Source organism: Planococcus citri, chromosome 2, assembly GCF_950023065.1.
Source record: "Planococcus citri chromosome 2, ihPlaCitr1.1, whole genome shotgun sequence".
Lineage (NCBI taxonomy): Eukaryota > Metazoa > Arthropoda > Insecta > Hemiptera > Pseudococcidae > Planococcus > Planococcus citri.
Genome location: NC_088678.1, coordinates 66,183,402 through 66,194,700, shown reverse-complemented (window position 1 = coordinate 66,194,700; position 11,299 = coordinate 66,183,402). Strand labels below are relative to the sequence as shown.

General features: G+C 35.2%; 2 protein-coding genes and 1 long non-coding RNA gene across 4 annotated transcripts in view; 1 reads left to right on the top strand and 2 right to left on the bottom strand.

Annotated features, from left to right (window-relative positions):
- Positions 1 to 11,299, top strand: part of LOC135837181 (uncharacterized) — a 94,943-nt gene that overhangs the window by 31,429 nt on the left and 52,215 nt on the right. The gene's annotated exons all lie outside the window — the stretch shown is intronic.
- Positions 195 to 2,956, bottom strand: LOC135837168 (vesicular glutamate transporter 2.2-like). Its single transcript, XM_065352357.1, has 10 exons — positions 2,823 to 2,956; positions 2,553 to 2,730; positions 2,237 to 2,467; positions 1,958 to 2,132; positions 1,729 to 1,859; positions 1,449 to 1,569; positions 1,224 to 1,354; positions 988 to 1,130; positions 789 to 909; positions 195 to 705 (listed from the first exon to the last, which is right to left on the bottom strand). Exons 1-10 carry the CDS (start codon positions 2,879 to 2,881, stop codon positions 523 to 525), a joined length of 1,473 nt encoding a protein of 490 aa, XP_065208429.1. The 5' UTR covers positions 2,882 to 2,956; the 3' UTR covers positions 195 to 522.
- On the bottom strand, positions 2,823 to 11,219 carry LOC135837171 (vesicular glutamate transporter 3-like). Of its 2 annotated transcripts, none has more exons than XM_065352360.1 (10): positions 10,994 to 11,219; positions 10,720 to 10,906; positions 10,406 to 10,636; positions 7,308 to 7,482; positions 7,091 to 7,224; positions 6,904 to 7,024; positions 6,678 to 6,808; positions 6,446 to 6,588; positions 6,219 to 6,339; positions 2,823 to 6,144 (listed from the first exon to the last, which is right to left on the bottom strand). In XM_065352360.1, the coding sequence occupies exons 2-10, from the start codon at positions 10,828 to 10,830 to the stop codon at positions 5,980 to 5,982; spliced, it is 1,332 nt and encodes a 443-aa protein (XP_065208432.1). In that variant the 5' UTR covers positions 10,831 to 10,906; positions 10,994 to 11,219; the 3' UTR covers positions 2,823 to 5,979. The 2 variants fall into 2 exon arrangements, with proteins under 2 accessions (XP_065208432.1, XP_065208431.1); XM_065352359.1 differs by having other exon boundaries at positions 10,998 to 11,219.

The window sequence follows — 11,299 nt, the reverse complement described above, 5'->3', positions numbered from 1 at the left end:
AATTTTAAATTGAATTTTTTCAAATTGGAAGTTATCTGACCATAGTTACCCTCGATCCTTGTTACTCATAGTGGTTTTTTTTTCTAGTGAAGTTCACGTAAGAAACGTTAGATTTTTATAGGTATTGTTTGTGGGAAATAAGTCCCAACTTTTCACATCTTTACCTTCCTTCAGTTTAAAAAATAAACCAAGTATACAAGATCTTTAAAATTTAATAGGCGATCGTACACTCGTTTTCTTTTTAATCCTAGTTAATTTTGCGAGTCGATTTTAATTTTATGTTCATTACATGATAACTATGTCGAGTTATATAATCATGATTATTTCCACATTGCTCGAGATAATTTTAATTACGAAATGTGACGTCACAAACAACGATTAGAGAAATAACGTAGGTCATTGCCATTTTCATCGTGTTCAAAGAAACGGTTAATAATGCGATGAGCTGTATCAGCTTTATAAATTGTCGTTGAATAATTAGGTATAAGATAATACTATGGTGTAAAATTTCACGTCTCGGTATTATTTCGTCATTTTTTTGACTGATTGATTTTGATTAGATTGGTTATAAAATTCTTCTGGTTTATCTGGTGACGATGTGGACCACGATTGAGCTTCACTGGAACCGTACACTGTGAATATCACAGCACTTAGAATTGAAACGCCGCTTGTCAGAAGGAAACAATTGTTCCATTCTTGTAAACTCTGAAAATATGTTTCAATTAGGTTACCTACTGCTTTAAATAGGTAGGTACTCGTCGTATCCTCGAGACAAAGGTTACACTCACGTGATTTGTAGTCATGAATCCAGTTATATTGTGAGCACTAATACTACTCGTGGAATAAGCGAACAGACAAAGTCCAGCTATTACACTGCTGCTGTTTGGTGCTATACTGATGATGAGAATCCTGCCATAAAAAAATAAGCCACCATAATGAAATTCACATTTGGAGGAATTTTCCCATAAAAATCCATCATATACGTACTGTGAGACTAGACTGATTATTGCTAATGACATTTGAATCAGAACAAAAGCGATTAATGAGAACATGAAGTCGGAAATTATCGACACTGCGAGGAAAATAACTCCACCAAAAATGAATGCTCCACTGGTCAAGATTTTATGCGTCTGAAATATGTAGAGAAGTGTCATTTTATTAGTATTATTTTGATGCAAAATATCAACCTTAAAGTAGTTATGGATATTTTCCTTGTTTAATACCTTGGTCACTGAAATATTCGCGTTTCTGGCGCAATCCAGAAGAATTCCACAAATTGGGAGCATGAAAATACTGAGGATATTAGGTATGGAGGAAAGCATTCCTATTTCTTTGATGTCTCTGTGACTCAGATCTGAAATAATTCGAGGTTCAAGTATTCGTATAATCTATGCTGCTGGATGCTGGAGAAAATTGAGATTAAGTAGGTAATGTAATAATTTACTCACCTTTGACGTACAACGGGAGACAGGTGATCAAAATAGTGAATAGCCACATTTGAGTGAACCTGCTGATGAAAAGAGCCCAAACTGGACCCGAAGTCAGTATTTTTTTGTACGGATGTATTGCCTGTAAAAATAGGAGAAGATTTCATCAATTTTTTTATGCATTTTTATTCAAAAAAAGTTTCATGATAATTTTTCCGGAATTTTTGTTCTAACAATTTATTATTGAATCTCATTTTTTGGATTGTGGGAAACTTTCAAAATCGAAAAGTTGAAATCTTACCATTTTTCTTGGACTTGTTGCTGTTCCTTCGAGGATGTACATGAGCTCTCTCTTAGAAATTCGTGGATCATCCAAAGGTTGATTTTTCACCAGAAAGAAACAAAGTATTGATGAAATTAAACATATGGAACCTGTGTGACGAATAAAATATTCAATAATTATAATCAGAATACATAATGCATTTTGTTGATCTGGGGAGTGGGGAGCAATATTCCCTTGAAAGACTTGCCTGTAGCGTAAAAAACCATCGTCCAGCCCCAACCTGAAGCGAGAAATGCGCAAAAACTGTGCACAAAGGCGACCCCTGTTTGGAATCCAATCACGCTGAAAGCCATTAATTTTGATTTTTCTCGTATTGGTATCCATTGGGCGCAAATATCCGCCATGCTGACCGTGAAGAAACTCTGGATTTGATCAAAGAAAAAAGAAAATTGACTTATGCACTTGAAAAATTGAGTTGATCTAAAGCTGCCGGCCTTCAATGTACACGAATATAATATATACATACTTCGAATATCCCTGTGAATAAACGACAAGCCAGGAATAAATTAAACCCATATTTCAAGCTGATGGGCTGCAGAATGGTTGTGATCGCTGATAACATCATGAATAACGAACAGCTGACCGCTCCTCCTAGCTTGGCTCCTATGGGGCCTCCAATAAATGAGAGTAATCCTCCATAATAGAACATGCTCATCACTAATCCAACTGTTTTGGAATCCCAGTCAAATGGCGCTGGCTACAGCAAAGAAAAAAAAATGAATGAATTTTTCCCTCCAGTAAAAATATGGTTTCACTGAACAATGTCTGTTTTAGTGTCTTACCATGAGTTCTGTTGAATTTCCGGAATGGATTTGCTTGGCGGAGGTCATCTCTACCACTGCAATACTGATGTTGAACCGTAGAAAACTTCTGTTCACATGGCACAAGAACATTAGAACGGCAACCAAGAGTCTTTTCGATAACCATAGTGAAGGTGGAGATAATATTGGTGGTGTGTTTCTGGAGAAAAATTAATCCGAAAAAATATTAGGTAGGTATCGAAAAATTTTAATAATTTTTGAAGAATATGACCAACGTTGTGTAGTACTTACATCAGATTGTCCTTTTGAATCTGTATTGTTGTGGTTTGTTTGGTGCATTGGGAATCCATCCTGAGAATTTTGCGAGTCCTATTTTGATCTTGAAAACTGTTGGAGAATTTTTCTTCAATTCGATCAACTGTACATTTTTCACAACCGCGATGCTTGACTGTTCAATGACACTTCTTGACCATCTCTATCTGTCTTACGATCGTCATAATTCACGACTTTTATATGTAGATAGTCATCTTTACCATACTTACATACTCACAGTACTAGCTTTTAAACGAAGCGTAAGGTATCCCATTTTATCACTTGTTAAAATCACCATCTTAATCGAGTAGTTAGTGGACCGAATTGAAAAATCTATTTTTATCATTTTTTTCTCACATTATCTAATTGTACTTTATTGGGTTTTAATTGACAAATTTTCTTTGAGTGATTCGAGATGATAATTGGGTAAAGTATGAAGTAAGAATTCTTATCATGTCCTCATAAAAATTACATCACGGTGAAAGAAAATAGTCGTGAAGCTTAAAACTGCATGTTCCCATATCTAATGTTGACTCCAGCGGGCATATACAATTTGGGCACAAGATAAGCAAGCACACCAGGGGGTCAGTAATGACACATACAAACTGGGCACATAAGAAAAAAAGAACGAAAGGAACACATACAAATTGGGCACATTAGAAAAAATGAACGAAATCGAAAAGAAGCCATACTATTTCGACACACTAGAAAATAATCAAATAGGTAAATAGATAGGACATGTATTCACACATTATGTTCTCAATAGATTTCATCCAAAGCAGATATGTACTTATCAAAAAAGTAGGTAGGTACTCTGGTAATTCATGTACTTACGTACACAGAATTAAACTCACATCCATCCATATTATCTGTATTAGAGTAAGTACCTACCTGAACTAAGTACCTACTTGCGTTTTTATGCGTAGGTTAGTTGCGACAATGAACTCACTACCTAGGTAAATCAAGTTTCAGCTGAAATTTTGATAAAAAATGCTCATCTGCATTACATTTTTCGTATTCATCACCATATTTACCTATTGTCAGTATGTCAGTATCAATTACGAGAGCATCGAAGTGTGTTCTGTATTTATTCTTATTCGAAAATTCTTTTAAAATGAGTGAACGTGTCGTTTTATCGAAATCAGTGCGTGAAAAAGACGTTTTGTGGTATGGTAATTTTAAATTTACCAAGGGACGATTGCTGCTTTCCTGTGTGCCCAGTTTGTATGTGCTCTTTTCGTTCTTTTTTTTCTAGTGTGCCCAATTTGTATGTGCCATTAGAGGGCGATTTCTAGCAGTGTGCCCAGTTTGTATGCCAGGAGTGAGAATGTGCCCAAATTGTATATGCCCACTCCAGCAACTGTTTGTCGAGAAAATTAAAATTAGCAAATAATCTACAGAATGTTCTGACAAGTCTACATCAAAATGTTTTATTGAAAATTGATTAAAATAAAAAATGAGTATCTAGTACCTATACTTTTTTTTATAAAAAGCAAAATGTCTTAACGCAAGGACAGGTTCCCAACTTAGGGCACTCATCATACAACTTGTCAAATAGAAAGTTGACCCTACTAATAAAATTGCGCCCATTTTGATTAACAGATCAGCCATACAATCGTAAATTTTGTTTTCCAACATAGGACTCGCCAAGAATTTTTTCAACTGAACAAGGCTTAAACAAAAGAGTGTGCAAAAATTTATCAACAACCAAACTTTCAAGTGCTAAAGTGCATTTTACGATTTTTGGTGAATTTTTGAAAATCAAATTTAAGACAACAATGAAAAAAAAATCAAAATTTTACCAAATTGACCTAGAAAACTGAAATTTGAGATATATCCTGTTTTCGACCTTCCAAATCGATTGGAAACGGTTTCAACTCGTTTTGAGTAATTCTGGAGCCTCCGGTAGATTTTTGAAGCTTGAAATTTCCACAAAATTTCATCACGTGGAGTTTGAAATCCGAAATTCACGCTGCACTCCAACTCGAACACGCTATTGAGTAAAGTGCTGGCGAGCTCAAGTCATTTTGGAGCCTGCAGCGACTTTTTGAATATTCTTGGAGCCTCCAATAGATTTTTGAAACTTGAAATTTCATCAAATGCAGATGGAATTCGAAATTTATTCTGTAAACTGATCTCAATGCGTTATGAGTTATGAAGTAGACTACAGGTAGATTTCAAGTCGTTTTGGAGCCTCCAGCGATTCTTTGGAAATTACTGGAGCCTCCAGCAGATTTTTCAATGTTCTGAATTTCCATCAAATTTTACCAAACAGAACAGGAAACTCAAAATTTACTCTGCACTCCAATTTCAACACACTATCAAGTCCACTGCACGTGGGTTCAAGTCATTTGGAGTCTCCAGCGACTTTTTGAAAATTCCTATTCTGTAGTCTTCAGCATGTTTTTTAAGCTTGAAATTTCTACAAAAATTTAGGTACACCCTATTTTTAAAATTAATTCCAAGGTGGGTTGCAGTCAGTTTCAATCCCGTTTTGGAGCCTACAATGGATTTTTGAATACTTCTGTTTTTTAAAAAATGTTACAAAATCTGTCCAAATTGATGTTAGCATGTATTGTGCAGAGTGAATTTCACTTTTCCAACTGTATTTGATCAAATGTAGAAATTTCAAATTTCAAAAATTTTCTGGAGGCTCCAGAACTGCTCAACATGGGTTGAAACTGTTTCCAATTGATTTGGCGAGTCGAAAATAGTATATATCCCTAGTTTCAGCTTTCTAGGTAAATTTGGTGAAATTTTGATTTTTTCAGAATTTTGGCTTAGATGTTCAAAAATTCACCAGAAATCGAAAAAATCACTTAAGCAGTTGAAACTTTGACTGCAAAATCAACAATTATTTCTACTGATCTGTCAATCAAAACGGACGCCATTTTGTTAGTACAGAGTCAGTTTTTTTTTTTGGCAAGTTCGCTCCTTAAGAAAGAAGTTGCCCCAGTGGAACGTAAGGGGTGCTATTATTCCTATTGTCATATGCCGGACTAGTATGACTCGTAGGGCAGTTCACAAACACACAATGTAAATTTAATATCGTTAAAACCATTAGCATAACATGCAGGTGTTAAAGAGGTTGTATTACGTCTTTATTCGTGGGAAACTGAATTCTCAAGTTGTCTGTTCATTTTTCCATCGAATTACAAGCACTTTTACTTTGTTTGCCTTTGATAGTCGATGAAAAAGACCATGGCTGAGCTTCACTGGACCCAAATAGTGCAATCATTATGCCGCCCAAAAAGGAAATTCCACTGGCCAAGATGAAGCATTGATTCCATTCTTCCAAACTCTGGAAATATGAACAATGGATATTTATGATTTCAGGTTATTTTTCAGAGGAAATGATGCGTCATTACAACTCACATGTTTCATTGTCATGAAACCAGTTGCGTTACGTGCCAAAATACCTCCTAGGGTACTTCCAAAAATACCTAGCCCAGCTACGATGCTGCTGCTGTTTGGTGCAATGCTGATTGCGATTATCCTGTTGAAGAAATTCTCATGAAAACATCATCTTAGTTTGCAGTTCTGTAGACCTATCCACACTCCACAGCCATACTTATAGATTCAATAATATCAGAATAACGTACTGTAGAATCAAGTTAATAACGGAAATTGACATTTGGATCAGTATGAAGGACATTATTGAGACGATTAAATTCGAAATCAGCACTATGATCACAAATAAAATACTGCTAATGATGAATGCTCCACTCAGTGATACTTTATGGATCTGTGTTATTGAAAAAATGTATCTAAATATCCATCTTCAACCTTGAAATGTGTTTCAAGTAGATATGTAGGTAGGTACAACATATCTACCTTGGTAATAGAGATATCAAAATTTTTAATGTAATCTAGCAGTATACCACAAATTGGAAGGGTGAAGATATTAACCAAGTTGGGAACAGAAGAGATCAATCCTACTTTATTGGTGTCACCTTGTGTTATGTCTGAAATTGAATGCAGCTTGTTGTACCATTCTAATGGCTATGTACATAGGTATTTTTATAAGTAGGATAGTGATTATTTTAATTTTGGTGCTTACCTTTAACATATAGAGGGAGTAACGTGCTCGTAATGGTCCACACCCACGTCAAAGCGAATTGACCGCAAATGAGTGCCCATACTGGGGCTGATAACAGAATTCTTCTATAAGGATGTGCCATCTGAAAAAAAAATGTTGAATTGTGTTAGACTCTTGTAACGAATGAGCAATTGAAAATCTGCCTTACTTTTTCTTTTGAAGTAATTGTTGTGGTTCCTTCTTGTATGTATGCGAGTTCTTTTTTAGAGATGCATCTGTCTTCAGAGGGCTCGTTTCTCACAAAAATGAAACATAGCAAGGATGTGATCAAAGATATTGAGCCTGTTTTTTTAAGTAATACTCAAATGTAAAAATGATGGATCGGAGAATGAAAATGAATTGGATGCGCTCGTTGTGAAGATTACCTGTCACATAAAATATCATCTGCCAGCCCCATTGATGGGTCAAAAAAGCACAAAATCCGTGGACTACCCCTACGCCAAGAGTGACACCACTCACCACGAGTGACATCAACTTTGATTTCTCATTTTGAGGTACCCATTTGGAACATACTTGAGCCACACTTACCATCATGAAACTCTGAAAGTTGTTGGTCAAACAATTGATTAATCCACAATAATTGCAACATTCATTAAAAAGTGAACTTTTAACAAAGAAAAAATACATCTGGTAAAAAACAAAAACTCTCAGTGAGAAAATGTGAAAACTTTTCATGAAAAAATATGACAATTTTTGGTGAAGAAATGCAACAATATTGACTGAAAAAAATGTGACAATTTTTAGTGAAAAAAATGTAACAATTTATAGTGAACAAAGTGACAATTTTTAGTGAATAATATGTGTCAATTTTTAGTCAGAAAAATTGTGACAATTTTTGGTGAAAAAATGCAACAATCTTCAGTGAAACAAATGTGACAATTTTTAGTAAAAAAATGTGACTATGTTTAGTGAAGAAAATGTGTCAATTTTTAGTCAGAAAAATTGTGACAATTTTTGGTGAAAAGATGCAACAATCTTCAGTGAAACAAATGTGACAATTTTTAGTAAAAAAAATGTGACTATGTTTAGTGAAGAAAATGTGTCAATTTTTAGTCAGAAAAATTGTGACAATTTTTGGTGAAAAAATGCAACAATCTTCAGTGAAACAAATGTGACAATTTTTAGTGAAAAAAATGTGACAATTTATAATGAAAAAAATGAGTCCTTTTTTAGTGAAAAAAATGAGTCCTTTTTTAGTGAAAAAAATGTGCCAATTTTCGGTGGAAAAAAGTGTCAATTTTTAGTGAAAAAAGTGTCAATTTTTAGTGAGAAAAGTGTCAATTTTTAGTGAATAAATGTGTCAATTTTTAGTGAGAAAAATTGTGACAATTTTTGATGAAAAAATGCAACAATCTTCAGTGAAACAAATGTGACAATTTTTAGTGAAAAAAATGAGTCCTTTTTTAGTGAAAAAAATGTGACAATTTATAGTGAAAAAATGAGTCCTTTTTTAGTGAAAAAATGTGTCAATTTCCAGGGGTAAAAAGTGTAAATTTTTCAGTGAAAAAATTGTGCAATTTTTTCACTAAAAATGAAACAATCTTCAGTGAAATAAATGTGACACTTTTTAGTGAAAAATGTGGTAGTTCTTAGTGGAAAAATGTGACTTTTTTTAGTGAAAGGATGTGGGAATTTTCAGCAAAAATAATTGACAATTTTGTCCAAAAAAAATAATATTATAGGAGGGAAAAGAGAATGACAGTCACCATTTTAAAATTGTGGCAACTTTTAATTGGAAAAAATTACACCATCCAAGCACATAGAGAACAAGAATTTCCAGTGAAAAAATGAAAAAATGCGACAACTTTTCATGAAAAACGTGAGAATTTTCAGTGAAAGAAATGTGACAATTTTTAATGAAAAAATCTGGCAATTCTGGAAATAGTACAGGAATTTTAGATGATATGGGAAGATTCATTCGGACTAATTCCTACAAAAGGTTTTTTTGCGGGATACTGTAGTGGAAGGGGTCTTATTTAACATACTAAAAGTCTCACCCCGTACCCCGCGTGCGTCGCGTGCTAGAGCGTGAAAAGTGTCCCGCCGCGGCGTTTTTTGCGATTTTTTCACGAGGGGTTGATTTTACGTCGAAAATAGCTTGATTTTTGTGTTCTACGTCAAATTTCCGATCTAGAGATATGTCAACTGTCCTTCTACCCCCAGGGGGGGTGGGGCTAGAACCATTCAAAAAAGGGGGGTTTCCTGAAAAATACATAAAGGCTATAGGGGCCTAAGAGAGGTAAAATGGTCCCCAAAACCGTTTGAGTTAATAATAGCATGGAGGATGGGTACCATTGAGAAACATCCGCGTGAAAAATTTCAGATCCACGCCACCTCCCCTTTTTTGGGAACCCCCCTTTTTTGAAATTTCAATATCACTTTTCTCAGCCCCATGAGAACCGATTTTGAAAATTTTTCAGTATTTTATGTATATCTTTAGTAGGTATCCCCACAAAAATTTTCAACCCCCTCCCCTCATATTTACCCCTCAAAATGATGTAAAAATGTGTCTTAGGGAGGACTGGGGGTAAAATGGGAATTTTGGGGAAAATAACCAATTATTAATGAGTAGGGTGTCATTTTCTTATGATTCGATACCGCTGAGCACGAATATGACGTCAAATTTTTTGCTACCCTCATCTAGCTCTCTCCAGAGCACTTAGTCCCTTCAATCTTCACTATTGATAAAAAGCATGAAAAAATGAAAAAACGCTATTTTGATGGGTAAATGTGAGGGGAGGGGGTTGAAAATTTTTGTGGGGATACCTACTAAGGATATACATAACATACTGAAAAATTTTCAAAATCAGTTCTCATGGAGCTGAGAAAAGTGATATTGAAATTTTAAAAAAGGGGGGTTCCCAAAAAAGGGGAGGTGGCGTGGATCTGAAATTTTTCACGCGGAAGTTTCTCAATGGCACCCATCCTCCATGCTAATATCAACTCGAACGGTTTTGGGGACCATTTTACCTCTCTTAGGCCCCTATAGCCTTTATGTATTTTTCAGGAAACCCCCCTTTTTTGAATGGTTCTAGCCCCACCCCCCTTGGGGTTAGAAGGACAGTTGACATATCTCTAGATCGGAAATTTGACGTAGAACACAAAAATCAAGCTATTTTCGACGTAAAATCAACCCTTCGCGAGAAAATCGCAAAAAACGCCGCGGCGGGACACTTTTCACGCTCTAGCACGCGACGCACGCGGGGTGCGGGGTGAGACTTTTAGTATGTTAAATAGGACCCCTTCTACTACAGTATCCCGCAAAAAAACCTTTTGTAGGAATTAGTCCGAATAAAAATCTTAAAATTCCTGTACTAAAATTTTCGACCAAAAAATGACTGTCTGGTGAATAAACAATAAAATCTCTAATATCCTCTTTTAGATGTGCGAGAAAGATGATATTTCCGGGGGAAAAAATAATTACTGTACGTATTTGTCAATTTTTAATAAATGCTGCATTTACCTCAGATAGCCCTGTGAGTACCCTCAAAACAAGAAACAGTGAAAAATCATAGTACAAGCTGGCAGGATGAAGTACAATAATGATTCCACTCAGCATCAGAGATGAAGAGCAGCCCATTGCTCCTCCTAGCTTGGTCACGATGTAGCCACCAAATACTGACATCAGTCCTCCATAGTAAAAGGCACTCAACACGAATCCAACTGTTTTGGAATCCCAATTGAATTCTGCTGGCTAAAAACAAATCATAGCTTTACAAATAGGTAATCAGTTCATTTTACCTTATAGGTACGTAGATTTAATTCTATTATTTATACTTGAATCTTGATAGAATTATTGGTCAAGATTTCTTTAGAAGATGCCATTTCCACAACAGCAATACTGATGTTGCATCGTATGAATGCTACGTTTATGTAGCATAGAAACATCAGTACAAGCACCAGTAATCGTTTGGAAAGCCATAATGGATATGGTTCTGTTGCTAGTGGAGTTGGAGAAGGATACCTGGAAATGGAAATCATTCAGTTGCTTGTTACCTGTAGACATAAGCTAGGTAGTCGATGACATAGTGCATGATAGGTGTGCCTCTACCTACAGTAGTTGTTTCTTCTGTGCTTCCAAAGTCCGTTGATTGCTTGTTGATGAATTCATTTGGACCGATTAGTAATAAGTATTAGCTCACGAGATCCGAAATAACTTTCAAAAATTCATACACGTGTCATCAAATGCGGATATTTTGTCATTTTTAAAATTTTTGTTAGGTATAAAGTTCGTCAATCGCAATATTGTGTACATCTGTTTGCTAAGAAAACCTCAAACATAACCATGTTAAAAAGAAATAAATCTTATCTGAAAGGTTTTGCTCGAATTGACATAGTGTGGATTTATATCTCTACT

Coding starts and splice junctions, on each gene's coding strand:
- LOC135837168 (XM_065352357.1), bottom strand. CDS start 2,881: ATGGATTCCCAATGCACCAAACAAACCACAACAATACAGATTCAAAAG. Junction 1,570..1,728: donor CAACAAGTCCAAGAAAAATG/GTAAGATTTCAA, acceptor CTATTTTTACAG/GCAATACATCCGTACAAAAA. Junction 1,131..1,223: donor CGAATATTTCAGTGACCAAG/GTATTAAACAAG, acceptor TACATATTTCAG/ACGCATAAAATCTTGACCAG.
- LOC135837171 (XM_065352359.1), bottom strand. CDS start 11,053: ATGAATTCATCAACAAGCAATCAACGGACTTTGGAAGCACAGAAGAAA. Junction 7,483..10,405: donor TACTCACAGGGCTATCTGAG/GTAAATGCAGCA, acceptor AACAACTTTCAG/AGTTTCATGATGGTAAGTGT. Junction 6,145..6,218: donor GTTTCATGACAATGAAACAT/GTGAGTTGTAAT, acceptor TCATATTTCCAG/AGTTTGGAAGAATGGAATCA.